The sequence below is a fragment of the Sorex fumeus genome, unplaced genomic scaffold (genome assembly GCF_029834395.1).
Source record: "Sorex fumeus unplaced genomic scaffold, SorFum_2.1 ptg000034l, whole genome shotgun sequence".
In the NCBI taxonomy this organism is placed as follows: domain Eukaryota; kingdom Metazoa; phylum Chordata; class Mammalia; order Eulipotyphla; family Soricidae; genus Sorex; species Sorex fumeus.
In genome coordinates, this window is record NW_026606091.1 from 5,642,752 (window position 1) to 5,660,481 (window position 17,730).

General features: G+C 43.0%; 2 protein-coding genes across 3 annotated transcripts in view; one reads left to right on the forward strand and one right to left on the reverse strand.

Annotated features, from left to right (window-relative positions):
- CCDC171 (coiled-coil domain containing 171) overlaps positions 1-17,730 on the forward strand; it is a 339,207-nt gene that overhangs the window by 118,900 nt on the left and 202,577 nt on the right. Inside the window, exon 15 of the mRNA XM_056117342.1 lies at positions 16,860-17,364. Coding sequence (XP_055973317.1) covers positions 16,860-17,364 — 505 coding nt within the window. The remainder of the gene's footprint in view (positions 1-16,859; positions 17,365-17,730) is intronic.
- LOC130026494 (immunoglobulin-binding protein 1-like) lies at positions 7,317-8,402 on the reverse strand. Of its 2 annotated transcripts, XM_056117344.1 has the most exons (2): positions 7,875-8,402; positions 7,317-7,619 (listed from the first exon to the last, which is right to left on the reverse strand). In XM_056117344.1, the coding sequence occupies exons 1-2, from the start codon at positions 8,400-8,402 to the stop codon at positions 7,317-7,319; spliced, it is 831 nt and encodes a 276-aa protein (XP_055973319.1). The 2 variants fall into 2 exon arrangements, with proteins under 2 accessions (XP_055973319.1, XP_055973318.1); XM_056117343.1 differs by having other exon boundaries at positions 7,317-8,402.

Here is a 17,730-nt window from a genome sequence, read left to right on the forward strand (position 1 = left end):
TCAAAGTTTTCATTTGCAGACAGTTTGTATTGCTTAGGATGATTTGTTGCCTTATGTATAACAATTTATATGAACTTAACCCTTTTTCTACAAATTTGAATGATTTAATACACTTTCTAAAAGTTGCCACTTTTTCACTTATGCAGGGTGCCATGTGCTATCTCTACATTTTTTACTACTGAAGTATAATATGTAAGCAACACATTTTATTTTTTTAGAGGTAACATTGGTGTGGGGCTGGAGCGATAGCACAGCTGTAGGGCGTTTGCCTTGTACGCAGCCAACATGGCCGACCTGAGTTCGGTTCCTCTGCCCCTCTCGGAGAGCCCGGCAAGATACCAAGAGTATCTCGCCCGCACGGCAGAGCCCGGCAAGATACCAAGAGTATCTCGCCCGCACGGCAGAGCCTGGCAAGCCGCCCGTGATGTATTCGATATGCCAAACACAGTAACAACAAGTCTCATGATGGAGATGTTACTGGGCCTGCTTGAGCAAATCAATGAACAACGGGAGGACCGTGACCTTGAACATTGGTGTACCGTACACATTGCCAATAAAAGTACAATCTGATATGCTGATCAATGCAGACGGTCGATTAATCATCACCCCATTTCATATTGAAAACATTTTTATTACTCTAAAATATTCTTTCGTGCTCTCTCCCTGTCAGTATTCTATTTGTTGTTATATTTTTTTTTGTAGGGGGAGGCTTTTGGGTGATACCCAGTGCTACTAAGGGCTTACTCTGGGCTTACTCCTGGCAGCACTGGGGAAATATATATGGTGCTGGAGAACAAACTGGGTTGGCAGCATGCAAGGCAAGTGACTTAACCCCTGTACTGTCTCCCACTCTGTAGTCAGTTTGCTTTCTTTTTTGTTTTTTTTGGTGCAGACCCTGTGATATTCAGGGCTTATTCCTGATTGTGCTCAGGGGTCATTCTTGGTAATTTCCTGGGTCCTTCTCTGGTATCAAACCAATGTCGTGGCTGAAGCAGCCACATGTTTGAAGAAGCCAAGTGTTTCTCCTCCTGTACTATCTCCCCAGCTTCCAGTCAGTTTTCATTCTTGACAGTCATGGTTCTGATGCCTATTAATGTTGATCATTACCTGTTATTGAATTTCCCATCATTGGAATCATTGAGTATGTAGTCTTTAATATTTGACTTATTTCACTCTATGTTTTTTTATATTCATTTTATGTCTCAACTTTATAGTTGAGTAATATTCCATTTTATAGTGGATTGTGGATTGATGGATATTTGGATAGTTTCCAGTTTTTTTGCTATTAAATACATAAAAGATCTTTAAACATTATTGTATGAATATTTCATTGGTGTATGTTTTAGTTTTTCCAGGTTGAGTACACTTGCCAGGGTCACAGAAATAGTGCAGGGGTTAGGGTGCTTGTCTTTGACTCTTGTTCCCCAGCAGTACAAGGGGTCCTCTAAGTGCTGATAACAGACTGGGAATAACCCCTCAGTACTGCCAGGAATGCCCCCAACAATCTTCACCAAAAAAAGTACAACTGCTAGATCATAAGATAGTTCTATATTTATGAAAAAATCTATCAAATATTTTTTCAGAATGCTTGTAAGTTTTGTATTCACATCACCAGTATGAAAATTTTTATTGCTCTATATGTGCTGCTTATTTTGTATTGTCAGTCTTTTTTTTTGCGTTTTTGGGTCACACCTGGCAATGCTCAGGGGTTACTCCTGGCTCTGCACTCAGGAATTACTCCTGGCGGTGCTCAGGGGACCATATGGGATGCTGGGAATCGAACCCGAGTCGGCCACGTGCAAGGCAAATGCCCTACCTGCTGTGCTATCACTCCAGCCCCTGTATTGTCAGTCTTTTCAATTTTAGATATTCTAATTGAATTTTCTATTTATGTTTTTATTACTGGTAGTACTAGGGGAACATGTGGTACTGGGGAATTGAATCCAGACCTCCTGAATGCAAAGTCTATGCTCACCCCATTAAACTATCTCATTGGTCTCTCTGCTTTCTATTTTTTTTTTGCCATACCTGCCTATGCTTAGGACTTAGACCTATCTCTGTGCTCAGAAATCTCTTTATTTTATTTTTTGCTTTTTGGGGTCAAACCTGGCAATGCTCAGGGGTTACTCCTGGCTCATGCATTCAGGAATTACTCCTGGTGGTGTTCAGGGGATCGTATGGGATGCTGGGAATCGAACCCAGGTTGGCTGCGTGCAAGGCAAATGCCCAACCCATTGTGCTATCACTCCAGCCCCTCAGGAATCACGTCTGGTGGTGCTCAGGCACTAAATGTAGTGCTGGGAAGTTGACCAGGCTCAACTTCATGCAGACAAGCACCCTCCTTCCTGGACTATCTCTTCAACCCTCCACCAGCTATTTTAAAATTAAGGCTGTGATTCACATTTTCTTGTACTTATTTGCCATTCATCAAGTGCCGCTTTAAGGCTTTCAGAAGTGTAGGTGCTTCCTTTTTTAATTATTGATTTCTAAGAGTTCTTTGTATACTGTAGATACAAATTCCTTGCCATTTATGTATCAAAGATGTTTTTCTAACATTTTCTCTTGACTTTTCATCTTTGAATATTTCTTTTGATGATGATAGATTTGAAAATTTTGGTGTAGTCTAAATTATGGGTTCCCCCCTTTTGTATTTATTCACAATGACTAATTAGTCTTTCCATAACCTGAGGTTGTAAAGATATGCTTCTATTATTATAGAAATTTTGTAGTTTTGGCTTTTATGCTTTTTTTTCTGATTTTTTTTCTGATTTGATTCTGAGTGGTAGTGCTTTTGGGTCACAACCAACAGTGCTAGGGTGGGGAGGCAACCGCATGGTGACAGGGATTGAACCCAGGCCTCCCACTTGCAAAGCACACACCTTTTAAGCTATTCCCCCCAGCGAAGCTTTATATCTAGTGTAATACATCTCAAATTCCTCAAATATATACAAGGAATTAAGTCAGTGAGGAGATTAATTTTCTACCTCATGCACATACTTTTTAATACTTTAATAATAATCCTAGTCCTTTTATGAAAAAAAAAACACAACAGTATAAGACCATAGATTTGTTCATCACCAAAGGTTTTCATTTACTATAATGTTGTAGAATAGAGTCAGACATATACTGTTGGGATGGACAATTTTAACTTAGCAAAATGTATTTCGCATTCATAGTTTTGTGTGTTTTAGTTTTTTACCCCCTTTTATTGCTGAGCAATATTCTGTGGCAGTGGGCATATCACTCTTCATTTATTCCAGTGCTTGCTGAGGGCCCTTTGGGATTTTTATTTTTTTAATTTTTAAAATTTTTTAAATTTTTTGCTTTTTGGGTCACACCCGGCAATGCACAGGGGTTATTCCTGGCTCTGCACTCAGGAATTACTCCTGGCGGTGCTCAGGGGACCATATGGGATGCTGGGAATCGAATTCAGGTCGGCAGCGTGCAAGGCAAATGCCCTAACCGCTGTGCTATTGCTCCAGCCCTGGGATTTTAAATTTTTAATAAGAGGTTTACATTTTAAGTATATGTTTTTGTGTGATTATAAATTTTTAGATCTTTTGGGTAAATTACCTACGGCTCTGATTTCTGGGTCACATAGTATGTATTTAACTTTATAAGATAGCTTTTAGAAACTAGCTGAACCATTTTGTGTACTCACTAGTAAAGTAATTGTTCTTATTGTTCTGTTTGTACCAAAATGTGACTTCATCAATTTTTAAATTTATTTTAGCTTTTCAATGGGTTTTTAGTGGGACAATATTATAGTTGTTTACCATTTTACCTAATGAATAATAATGCTAAGTATTTAAGAAATATATTTACATTCTATATGTCTTCTTTGGTGAATTATCTATTCACAACTTTTGCCCAATATTTAATTAGTTGTTTTTTTATTGCTGAATTTTGAGTTATTCATATATTCTAGATGCTGCTGATTTGTTGGATATGGTTTATTTTTTTCTAATCTCTTGACAGTACTTTTGCAGAGGAAAATATTTTAAAATGTTATAAAGTCCACTTTATTTTTCTTCTTAGGGTTTTACCTTTAGTGGTGTCTAAAAACATTTTACCTTTTATAAGATTCCCAGGATTTTCTGCTATGTTTTCTTTTAGGTGTTTTATAGTTTTAATTTTTCCATATAAATTTATGATCAACTTTAAGCTAGTTTTGATAATGGTTTGAAATATGAGTGGTGTCAAGATTTTGTTTATAAATGTCCAATTTTTCTGTTTATGATTTATTGGAAATACTATCCTTATTTTAATTGCTTTATGCATAATAGGAATGTGCTGTACCAGCTGAACTATCTTATTGGTTTGAAATGGAGTATTTAATATATATGTTGTAAAATTGCTACTCTAGGTAAGAGTATTAAGGCACTTTTTATATAATATTGTTAACTGTAGCATTGTCCTCTTGTTGTTCATCAATTTGCTTGAGCTTGCACCAGTAATGTCTCCATTGTGATACTTGTTACTGTTTCTGGCATATCAAATATGCCACGGGGAGCTTGCCAGGCTCTGCTGTGCGGATGGGATGCTCTCAGTAGTTTGCCAGACTCTTGAGTGGGACGGAGGAATCGAACCCAGGTCAACCATGTGCAAGGCAAACGCCCTACCCGCTGTGCTCCAGTCCTAATGTAGCTAATATTAACAAAAATACTTTACGAGACCAAGGTTATAGTTTAGCTATAAGACCACTGAACTTACATGTGTGATGCCCTGGGTTTGATCCCTGGCAACTCAAAAGAAAATTACATTATACATTAGATACATGGTACACAACATTTGATGCTGTGATACTAATGAAGAGATATAATATTTCTTTCCTCAAAAAAGTGTACAGTCTAATGGGGGTGATATGTGTAGATAAAATAGGAATAAAAGATTACATATAATTTTCACAAGAATGATAAAAATGTAGAAGAGATGATCAGTATTTCAGAAGGTTTCATAGAAGAGTTTGAAACTAACCTGTACGTTGTTGCCAGAATCTGAAAGCACAGTAAGGAAGAGGGATGTGCATAGATCGGAATTGACAGAGATACTAACTAGCCAACATCTGAGGTGATGTCTTTTAAAAGATAAACAAATCAACCAGTTTAGCTTAGTTCAGTAATTTGGAGAACTCTATTCTTCTAAAGACTTGTCTAAAGAGCATTGTTATAATTTATTAGACCTTATAAACAAAAGAGCAAATACCAGCACATACCATTTTTGTTATTTCTGACTTTATAAATTTGTAAAATTAGAATGTATTTTAAACTTAATTATATCATAATTATAGCACTATTCATGATTTTAGAACATATGAAGGCCAGATAGTGGAATTGTTAGGTTATATGGTAACTTCATTCAACTTTTGAAGGAACTGCAAACTGCAAAAGTTGCTGCACTACCGTCTGCACCAAAAATGTATTAAGTTTCTAATTTCTCCCCAGCTGTGCTTTCTCGTGATCTCTCTTTATCTCTCTCGTTCTGCTCTCTCTTTCTTCTTACTTTCTGGTTTTTGGGCCCTATGCAGCAATGCTCAGGAATTACTCCTGGCTCTGTACTCAGGAATTAATTCTGGCAGTGCTTGGGGGACCATATGGGATGCCAGGGATTAAATCCTGGTGGGCTATGTGCAAGGCAAATGCCCCATGCTCTGTACCCTGACCCCTCAGCTGTGCTTTATTAAGAAAAATTATTCTTATTTTGGTTTTTTTGGCCACATCCAGTTATACTCAAGACTTATTCCTGACTTGATGCTTGGAGTTGTACCTGGTGGTGCTCAGGGGATCATACAGAACTGGGGATCAAAATTGGGCTAAAAGCACATGTGCCTCAGCCCATAAAGTTCTCTGGCCCAATGTGCTTTATTTTTAACAGAGAAATAATTACCTTTTAGGAAAAACAGGTTAATTTGTTTATATTTTATTTATATTATAAAATATTGCACAAAAGGACAAGATACGTAACGAAAATAATACATTTTGAGCGAGGCCCTTTAATTTTTATGTCATTGTTTACTTTTCAGTTTCTTTTCATTAAAATAAGAACTAGGCAAGAAAGTAAGATAAAGGATTTTATTCCCTATGGAAGTATTTCGTTTCAGCTCTAAGGTCTCAAACTTCAGGATTATTCTGTAAGCTAGTAAGAGGATCCTCAGATCGTTTACATTTCAGGAAGTAAGTGGGTGGTTGAGGAAAGCAGTTGCCCTGTCCATCCTCTCTACTCCTCCCGTCGACCTCCCACCGTTTTGGGATGCATTTTGAACCAGAGTCGTAGAAAACAAATATAATTATATGGTATTTCTGATATACCAGAAGATGCTTGTAAAAGCTATGCATCCTATATTTTTAAAACTTTTAATTTCAAGTGTTTTGGGGGGTGTGAAATATTTGGAAATATTTTGAAACTAAACACTTAAGATACTGATTACTCAGTATTAGGGATACTTTTGTCCAATTTGAAGGTGATGTTATCTAGAAAAATAATGGCCGGCAGGGCTGGAGTGGTAGTATAATGGTGTAAGGTGCCTGCCAATTACAGTTTGATACTGGTGCTCCTTTCCAGCCACCTCCTTCCCTAGCACCACCAAGAATGATCCCTGAGCAGAGTCAGGAGAAAACCCCGAGCACCGCCAGATGTGGTTCCAGCCTTCCTCAACCCCACCCATTAGCTATGATTCTTTTTCTACCATAGACCTTTGGAGGACCAGGGTGATGCTTAAAGGGCAAGTGTGTGATAGCGCCTGATTCCATGACCAGCTCCACTAGGATTCAGCCCCATTTCCCCCAGCCTCAAGCCGGGATTGATTCCCCCCACAGCCCCAGAGCACTCAGCTGGATAACCCCTCGAGCACGGCTGGACTGTGATCCCCAAATCAAACCACCAAAAGACAAACCAACCAACAAAATAGCCTTTAATTGCCTGAGGGAATGAACATGGAACACATACTGTTTTGGTCCTGTACAGCTACACACAACAGAAAGGGCCTTTCATTTTTTTTTTTTTTTCAGGGAGAATTTATCCAACCGGCTGAGTCTGGAGAGCCATTTAGTATTTCTCGGGTTCTGTCGTTAGGAAATTGAAATGCCCCGCGAGGAGGACACCGAGTGTTGGCTCCTCCACGACCGAGCCAGGGGTTCGGGAAAGGCACACTTAACCTTTTGACGCTTTACCGAAACGCGGCAAAGCCGAATTAAACATCTTTGCCGGCGTCGTGGGCAGCAGCTAGTCCAGGGCGGGCAAGGGCCGCCCGGCTCTCGTGGTGGGGGAAGCCTGCCGCCCCCCGCAGCCCACGGTCGGCGTGGCCGTGGGTGGGCGGTCTAACCCATGTTCTGCCGGTTGCCGTAGCCCTTCGGATGCGTGTCCTTCCAGTCGTCCCACTCCCGCGCGCGGCGGCGGCTGCGGCGTGTCCGCGCCTCCTCGTCGTCCTCCTCCTCCTCGTCGTCGTCGTCCTTTCCTTCCCGCTCTTCCTCGGCGGGCCGAGCGGCTCCCCGGCGCCCGGACGGCGCGGCGTGGGCTCGGCCCGGGGCCCCGGGCAGCGCCCCGCACCTGCGATGCTGCTCGTACCAGTCGCTCACCGTCATGGACGCCAGACTGGGGTAGCCGGCGCCGAACACTCGGGCCTGGGCGACATTCCGAGTGAGAACGAAGGGCTTCATGGGCGGCCTGGCGGGCGGCGGCGGGCGGGCCGCCGTCGACGCCTCCCCGGAAGGGTCGTTCTGGCGGAGGAGCCGGAGCTCCTGGTCGATGCCCTCGACCTCCTCCAGGCTGATGCCGACCCAGCGGCGGAGGTGGAGCACGTGGTACTCGCGCACGCGCTCCTCGTCGGCCTGGCCGCTCTCCACGGCCGCCCGGAGCGCCGCCAGCCGGCCCTCCACCTCCTCCCGCAGCCGGTAGCGCTCGATCTTGGCCTGCCGCCGGGACGCCATGGTGACCAGGCTGGGGTCGGCCATGGCGGGGCGCGCGGGCGGGCCCTCGGAGGCCGCGGTCCGGGGCGGCGGCGGCGGCGGCAGCTCGAAGTCGGCCACCCGGAAGTGCCGGCACTGGGTGAGGTAGGAGACGAAGTGCTCCCGCGCCCGCTGCAGGTGGTCGAGGCGCCGGCCGGCGTGGACCTGCTTCATGGCGAGCGCGCCCCGAAAGGCGGGCACGGCCAGGTACTTGAGGTCGGCGGAGGCCATCTCCTCGAGAGCCGCGTGCGGCCGGAACAGGTCGAGCTGCGCCAGCATGTCGGCCGCCTTCTGGAGGAGCGCCAGGCCCCGCAGCACCTTGTCCTGGACGGCCCGTGAGCCCGTGGGCTCGGACGCCACCTCCACCTCGTCCAGGAGCTGCCTGCTGGCTTCGAACAGCTCCGGGAGCCGCGGCGGCGGCGGCGGCGGCGGCAGCTGCTCCTCGTCGGCCGCTGCCATCTTGGGGGGGGGGGGGAGTGGGGAGGGACGGAGCCGGAGACCTCGCCCCCCCCCACCCCGCCGCCACACGCGGGATTTTTTTTTAAAGGCAAATTTGCACTTTTAAAAAAAAAATTTTTTTTTGTTCCCCCTTTCTTAACCCCCGCGTCCAGCTCTACCTCTCCTCCTCTCCAAGGAGCTTCGTTCTTCCAGAACAGTTCCACAGTTCCTAGTGCATCACGGAATGTCGTTACGCGCCCTCTGGAACATTTGAATTCGTTTCAAACGGAATTCTGACACGTCGATGAATTCCAGATTTCGTATTCATTTATTTAATTTATGGGCTCTCTTTCTTTCTGTCTTTTTTTTTTTTTTTGGTCTTCTCTACGTTGTCAAGGATTTTTGTAGTTTTTTTTTTTTTTTAAACTCATTGGATAATTTCTTTGGTGCCTGTTCTGGGCCAAACTGTGCTAAGCGTCAGGGAAGGTGTTTATTAAGGATTCATTCCCTCCGTATCTTTTTGGGGTCACTGGCACCACGACTAGCCACCCAGACACAACTCTGGGCTTCACTGGAACTAACACTCATATTTTGAGAGGGGGTCGATAGAGTCCACGGAGGAAGTGTACGCAGTAGATACCCGGCGGGCTTAGTTGAGTTCTGAGAAGGTCGGGGACGGGTCCTGAGAACGGTGTAGAAAGCGTCAGAGAGCAAGACCTGGCTTTGAGGATGGTTGAAATTAGAATATGGGGAGAGGGGTGCAATTGGACAGGACAGTACTTGTGGAGTACACGACAGTACTCGATATGGAGTCTTGAGGGGGGAGTCATGGTTGAATCAAGACCAAACAAGACCATGGGATTCTCCAAAACCTCGATTAGGAACTTGGAGCATACTTAACTCCTCTAAACCTCAGTTTCGTGGTCTGTCCGTTTCCCCCTGTATCTTAGACTAGTTAGTTGTAAGGGTTAAAAGAATATCTGAAAATCATTTAGAAAAGTTGCCTGGAACATGAATGTTCTACTAGAACTAGAATGTTCAAGCTCTTCATATAATGTCATCCTGTTAGAGAAATAAAAGGTTCATGTGTCCACTGAGATTTACATTCAAACAGAATAGACTTGAGAAATTTGAGAACAGTATTTCTAACACCGTGGAACTTTTCTCTGTTAAGCAAGGCTTTTCTTTTTGTATACATCTGAACTTTTAGGTAGAATTGCTGATTCTGGAAGTAGTACTGAAGTTAAGCAATTGAACTGTTATTTTAATAGCAATCTTAATATCAGAGAGATCTTTTGTAGACTGTCCTTATAAAAGATGTGAAGCACGGACTCGATTTTATCCATCCTCATCAGTGTCATCCATTTGCTCAGAAGCCAATTTCTTCACCAGTAGTTTGAATCACTTTTATAGTGGAAATTTCTTTTTTGAGTACTTGAATTGTTGCTGAATTTTCTGTTCTCCTATAATTCTTTTTCTTTTCAGATATTCTGAATTCTTAATGTTCTCACAGAACATGCCATTTTATTTCCTGAATTTTACTTTTTTTTCATGGGCTGGAGTGATAGCACAGCGGTAGGGCATTTGCCTTGCATGCAGCCAGCCCGGCCGAGCCAGGTTCGATTCCTCCCCCCCTCTCAGAGAGCCCGGCAAGCTACCGAGAGTATCTCGCCCGCACGGCAGAGCCTGGCAAGCTCCCCGTGACGTATTCGATATGCCAAACACAGTAACAACAGTCTCCAATGGAGACGTTACTGGGCTCGCTCGAGCAAATCGATGAACAAGGAGGACAGTGACAGTGATTTTTTTCATATTTGTTGTTATGCTTTCTTTATCAATAAACTGTTAGCTTTCCCTCCTAATGTTGTTTCCCTTACAACGGATGTGTTTGGGTCATAGCGATAGTACAGTGGATGAGACATTTGCTTTGCACTTGGCAAACCAGAATTCAATCCCCAGTATTCCGTATGGTACCCCAAGCACCTCCAGGAGTGGTTCCTGAGTGCAGAACAAGGAGTAACCCCTGAACGTTCCTGCGTGTGACCCAAGAAACAAAAAAATGAAGGAGGTGTGTTTTTTTGCTTCCAAGCAGTCTTTCTTGCTAATACTTGTCAGTTTTTTTTGTTTCTTGCTTTTTGCTTCTGGTAGGACACTAATTCCTTAATAGTCTTTATATGAATCTCTAGGACTTGATGAAATCTTGACGAAAACTGCAGACTCAGCTTGACAATCTTAAGAGATGTATTTAGGACAAGTTACAGTTTTTTTTAAAAAAACTTTCCATTCTTGATTTTTTTTACAGTACTGCTCAGGAATAGCTATATTAGCTATAGAGAGGAGTTTGAGTATATAAAGGGAATCAAAGTACAGTAGCACTGTAGCACTCTCTTCCCGTTGTTCATTGATTTGCTTGAGCAGGCACCAGTAATGTCTCATAACAAATTGTGAGACTTGTTGTTACTGTTTTTAGATATCTAATACGTCATGGATAGCTTGCCAGGCTTTCGCGTGTGGGCAAGATACTCTTGGTAGTTTGCCGGGCTTGCTGACAGGGGTGGAGGAATCGAATCCCGGTCGGCTGCATGCAAGGCAAATGCCCCACCCGCTGCTATCGCTCCAGCCCCAAAGTATAGTATATTTTTAAAAGTTATCTAGCATATGGCTTCCCCTTAGCCCACGGGGCTAAATATCTAAGAAATTGAATCTTAGGAGTGGTTTTTTGCTTACTTTTGTTTTTTGTACTTGAGACTGTTATCTTTTTTTTTTCTCTTTTGGATCACACCTGGTGATGCACAGGGGTTACTCTTGGCTCTGCAATCAGGAATTACCCCTGGAGGTGCTCAGGGGACCATATGGGATGCTGGGAATTAAACCCGGGTTGGCTGCATGCAAGGCAAATGCCCTACCCAATGTGCTATTGCTCCAGTTGGAGACTGCTATAGTTGAATACCTCTTTCTACTTCACTGTTGACAGACTTCTTCCTCAAATGTGCTTTTCATGCAAGGACTACTTTACTCAGCAGTCTACTACTACACTTTGAATTCATTTGACTATTGCCTGTCAGTAGTGTAGGTTTTCACACTCCAATCTTGAAGGTTAGCTGAGAGTTCATATAAATTTGTTCTAAGTCTGACCAACTTTCAGGTCTTCTTGTCAATGTAAATTTTATTTAGTTGTTTGTTCTGTTTGTTGTGGCTGGTTCTGGAGGTCTTCGGCTGCTGGAGCTCTGCTCGGGCGGGGAGGGAAAAAAACCCAGCTCCTGGAAGAGAGCAGCGCAGAGTCTCCTGCCCCCACGCCTGGCTGTCCTCACTGGTGACCCTTGGAGGGGGGCGGGTTGAGTTTCCCTCCCCACCCCGAGCAGAGCTCTGGCAGCCGAAGACCTCCAGAACCAGCCACAACCATGCTGAGACCACTCTCCATATGCATGAAGGTACCAGCAGAGGAACAAAGGCATGCGGGTCCCGGGTCTGAGATCTCCAAGCCTGCTCGGATCAAGCAGCTATAAAACCCAGCTCCCAGAAGCGCATGGCCGCTTTTGCAGCCGCATTTGTGGCTGGGCGATGTCTTTTTTTTTTTTAAATCCTCATTCCTACTTTGACCAACCTGGCAGGCTACCGAATGTAACCTGCCCACACGGCAGAGTCTGGCAAACTCCCCGTGGCGTACCCAATATGCCAAATACCAGTAACAATGATGGGTCTCATTCTCCTAACCCAGAAAGAGCCTTGAATACGGCGCTTTTTAAAATCTCAGGGCTAGGACGAAGGAGACGTTACTGGTGCCTGCTCAAGTTAATCAAAGAAGAACAGGATGATCATGATCATGATCGTGTTTGTTGGGTAGCTCTTGATTCAGGCTTACTCATCATAAACCTCTCCTAACGATCAGCATTAAAATTTAGTTTGAGTATAGTGTGAAATAAAATAATAATACAAAGAGAAATATTTTAATGCTTTCAAAAGATTTCTCTAATAAAGACATCAGACCTATCTATCTATCTATAGAGATAAATATGTCAGGATTTCTCTGCCTCTCACTGATTCCCTTATACAAGTTGAACTTCTTTGGCTTGCTTTTTCTGTTATAGTATTATACCACAATAATCGATTAACATTGATTTACTTATCTGTTTTCCTAGCACATTGGAATTAGTTGAGTAATCAATAAGCGTTTATTGAATGATACATAAATTATTAAAGGAAATTGAGATCTGTTATCTTCTAAAATTTTCTTTACCTCAGCTTTTCCTTAATGATTAGGTTTAAGATTTCATAGAGAGCTAATTTATTGTCTACTAATTAAAACATGGTGCCTATATTAACATTTCTTTCCTCCCCCCCTTTTTTTTGTAAGGGGGCCCACACTCAGCAATGCTCAGGATCTCAGGGCTTTGCATTCAGGAACAACTCCTTGCTTTACACTCAGGAATAACTGCTGGTGATATCAGGGGACCATGTAGGATGCCTATAATTGAACCCAGGTCAGCTGTATGCAAGGCAAATATCCTACCCACTGAATTCTCTCTTTTTTTTTTTTCTTTTGGTCCACATCCGGTTGTACCGGTTGTAGTTGTGGTTTACTCCTGGCTCTGTACTCAGGGATCACTCCTATTTTGTTTTGTTTTGTTTTGTTCTTGGGCACACCAGGCGAGGCTCAGGAGTTACTGCTGCCTCTGTTCTCAGGAACCATTTTTGACAGTGCTCGGAGACCAATATGGGATGCTGGGGATGAAACCCAGGTTAGCTCCGTGCAAGGCAAGTAATTGCCTTCCTCACTCTATAATCTTTTTGACCCCACAGATCACTCCTTGCCATGCTTGGATGGCTATATGTGGTGCTATGGATGGAACCTCTGTTGGCTGCATGCACAGCAAATGCCTTGCCTGCTGTATTATATCTCTGGCCCAACATTTGTTTTTGTTATAAATTGAGCTTTAGATTGTCAGTACTTTGATTAGGAGAAAAGGATTAGTGTGTGACTGAGATTCAATTTCTAGTTAGTATCTTTTTTACCACACCACTGGAGCTTTACGTTGGGGAGGTGAAAAACTCAAATTGGAAGCTCTGCTATGAGAATTATTCCCTTATATTTCAGTGAAAGGTAGGCTCTCTAGTACTACGTGTTGTATCATTGATTTAAACTGTTGCTTATTTTCAGAAAAAGTAATCTATTTACAAATAGGAAAACCTCTGTGTGGTTTCTGTTCAAAAGCAAGAAATAAAAGCAACTAAGAAATGGAGGAAGGAAATGAAACACTTTTTCTAAAAATATTTATTTGTGAATAAGTGCAGGAATTTAGAAAGTAGATTTAAATTTATGGGTCCTACTTTTTATAAAGTGTCTATGTAGAATATTTAAAAGTCACTGTGCACATGAAAATCTAAACTGTTTGATCCAGTGTTGCTCTATCACCTAGCTTCTTCCTTTTTTTTTTTTTAAAATGTATGAGTACTGCTGTTTATTCAGCCACTGATTAGGCTGATTGAATTGGGCATGAAATCCAACTTACTTTTTTTTTTCATCTTTTATAATTTTATTTATTGAATCACCCTGAGAGCAGTTACAAAGCTTTCAGGTTTAAGTCTCGGTCCTACAGTGTAACACCCGTGCCTTCACCAGTGCCCATTCTTCACTCCTCAAAACCCCAGCATACCCCCATCCCACACCCTCCCCCTACCCGTGGGGCAGATTATTTCCACATTACTCTCTCTCTACTTTGATTACATTCAATGTTTTGACACCAGATCCTTCATTATTATTTGGGATTTTACCCCAACACTCAGATCTGCCGAAAAGGCAACAGTAGACAATTTGTTTTCTATTGCTGGCTATGAATAACATATGATGTTGTGCACTGCAGTAGTGCCCATGCGATTTTGAAATTCCGAAATTTTAACACTTAAATCTGGAGGGATTTCTGTCAAAACCTGCTGGTTTCCGATATTTGTTCCTGAGTCTCTGGGATAATGGCTGTTAAGCAGCTTGATCAGGAGCCAGAAAGGCTCTTCATAGGCGGAGACTCGGGGTCTTGTTGGGACAGGGAGGAAAGGGCCGGCTCCATCCCATCCGGTGAGGCCCTACGTGTCCCGTCACTGAGGGCGAAAACCTGACTGTCCAAAGACCTCTGGTGGATGGCGACCACTGAACCACCAAAGGTGAGCAGGGGGAGGAACAGCACCCATTCCCCCCTGGGGTGGCTCGGCGACAGTAACCTACTGCGCGGTCCGGATGCATTTCTGCGAAAAGCTGCTGGGTTTCGAGATTTGTTTCTGAGTCTCTGGGATCATGACCATTAAGCAGCTTGATCAGGAGCCAGAGAGGGCGTTCATGGGTGGCGACTCGGGGTCTTGTTGGGGTGGGGAGGAAAGGGCTGGATCCACCCCCATCCTGTGAGGCTCCACGTGTCTCGTCACTACTGGCCCAAATCTGACTGTCCAGTGGCCTCTGGAGGATGGTGGCCACTGGGCCGCCAGGGGGAGCAGGCGGAAGTATAGCACCTTTCCCCCTCTGGGATGGCCTGGCGACAGTAATCTACTGCAGGGTCCAGACACATTTTTGCTAAAAGCTTCTGGGTTCCGAAATTTGTTTCTGAGTATCTGGGATCATGGCCGTGAAGCAGTTTGATCAGGAACCAGAGAGGCCATGCCTCCAGTTATATAGCTGAGCCAGAGGTGGTTTGTTGGTGTCTCCCACATACCTAACTTTTGGCCATTTACTTTCTTGGTAAACTTTGCCCCACGTTTTTGGGGATTGGCCAAAGGCACAGCAGCAATTTTGGGGTATCTGGAAATCTTAAGGTACCATCAGGCTGCTGATGCACTTGCCTCACAGGTACAGATAAACCTGCTGGCGGCACCATACCCCCTCCTTTTTTTTTTTTTTTTTGTTATCTGGGCCACATCCACTTGTGCTCTAGGCTTACTCTTAGGATCACTGCTGCTTGTGCTCCAGGGAGCCTATGCGATGCCTCATTGAACGGGGATCATCCGTTTGCAAGGCAGATGCCTTAACCCTGGTACTATCTCTCTGACCCCCTTGCCTATCTTCTTTAATTGTTATGGGGTTATGTAATTAAATGTAGAACTATGAAAAATACTATTTAAAAATTTTTATGATATATTACCAGTAATTAAATACAATTGATTTGTATTACTTTTGTATACTTACATACCCAATGTTGCACAAAACTTTCTCCAGTGAAAAGTGCATGAATAGAAAAGATTTTTTTTTTTTTTTGCTTTTTGGGTCACACCTGGCGATGCACAGGGCTTACTCCTGGCTCTGCACTCAGGAGTTACTCGTGGTGGTGCTCGGGGGACCATATGGGATGCTGGGAATCGAACCCGAGTTGGCCGCGTGCAAGGCAAACGCCCTACCTGCTGTACTATCTCTCCAGCCCCGAAAGGATATTTTATTTCATTTAAAAAAAGCCTCACAGCGGTAGGGCGTTTGCCTTGCACGCAGCCAACATGGCCGACCCGAGTTCGATTCCTCTGCCCCTCTCGGAGAGCCCGGCAAGCTACCGAGAGTATCTCGCCCGCATCGCAGAGCCTGGCAAGCTCCCCGCGACGTATTCGATATGCCAAACACAGTAACAACAAAGTCTCCAATGGAGACGTTACTGGGCCCGCTCGAGCAAATCGATGATCAACGGAAGGGCCTTTACTTTACTTTTAAAAAAAGCCTCAACATTTTTTTATTGAAAAAAGTTTTAAGAAACTCTGCTCTGCAGGTAAATCAGTTGACTTGCATGCTGCTGCACCAGCATGGGTTTGATCCCTGGCACTGTATATGGTCACTTAGGGGTGATCCCATCCCTAAGCAGAGCCAGGAGTGATCCTTGAGCACAGCCAGGTATTTCCCCCCCCCCCAATAAAAAACTTGCTCTGCCATGTATTTTAAAAAAATATATAATTTTATTTACTTTTTGGGGTGCTTGAGTCATACCTGGAAGTGCTCAGGGGCTCTTCCTGCTGTGTGCTCAAGTTGGGAGCCCTGGCAGTGCTGAGTGGTACCAAGGATGACCACCTGTAAGAAATTACCTCCAGTACTATTTCTGTATACCTCCTGTATATTTTAGTGCTTGCTTTAGCAGTATTTTACTAAAAAATCATTGGAGCAATATAAAGAAGACTAGCATGGGCTCTACACAAGGATAACAAGTAACTTTGTGAAGTGTACCTGTGGCATATTCGATATGCCAAAAACAGTAACAAATCTTACAGTGGAGACGTTACTGGTGCCTACTCGAGCAAACTGATGAACAATGGGAGGACAGTGCTACAGTGCTACACACACACACACACACACACACACACACACACAGATATATATGCATACATATATAGGTTAGAAAGTGGGAGTTTTTAAGGAAGTATTAGCAAAAGTTTTCTATATAGAGAAATTAATTCTATTTAATTAATTAATATTAATTAAAATATTTCATGATCAAATATGTTATTTGACTTCTCTTATAGAAATTTCAAGAAATTGCTGAAAAAAATACGGAAAAGTTAAATCGTATTGAGAAATCACATGAACAGTTGGTTCTTGAAAATTCACACTTCAAAAACATGTTATTACAGACTCAGAGGGAACAAACATCCTTGCTAGCAGCCTGTGCATTGATGGCTGGTGCACTGTATCCTCTCTACAGCCGGTCATGTGCTTTGTCAACGCAGAGAGATCTTCTCCAGGAGCAGGTCAACACCTTTGAGTTGTTCAAGTTGGAAGTAAGAGCTTTAGCCCATGCTTTGTCGACTATAGAGGAAAAAAAGCAAGAGGAAGCCAAGATGCAGAAAAAGCCTTTCAAAGGATTGATACGTGTATTCCGGAAAGCAGTTATTGCAGTTTTGGCTGCAAACAGACTGAAACATTTGGGCCAGTCATGTGCTTCTCTTTTCACCTGGATGGAGAATTTTAAAGAAGGCATAGGCATGTTAGTATGTACAGGAGAGCCCAAAGACAAGCATAAATTTCCAAGTAAGATAATTCGTGCTTTTAAAAATATAGACTGCCAGTGATATGCAATGTCAAAAAGGTTTGATGATTTGCAAGATCTTGAAAAATCATTCATGTGTTAAATCATGTAACAACATATATATGCATATATGTATATCGATAAATATATGTTAAATGAGCTTTTTGGCTTTTATTCAAACATAGTTACTAGAAGGAAAATATGTATTTCAACTTTGTCTTGCTTTATTATATTTGAGCTCTTTTCACAATAAAATGAAGAGTTTATAATATTTTATAATATTTCAACTTAATATAGACACTGTCTTATTCAAAATGAATTAGCAATATGCTTTATTTTTATTCTTTTGCGAGTTGGTATAAAATAGA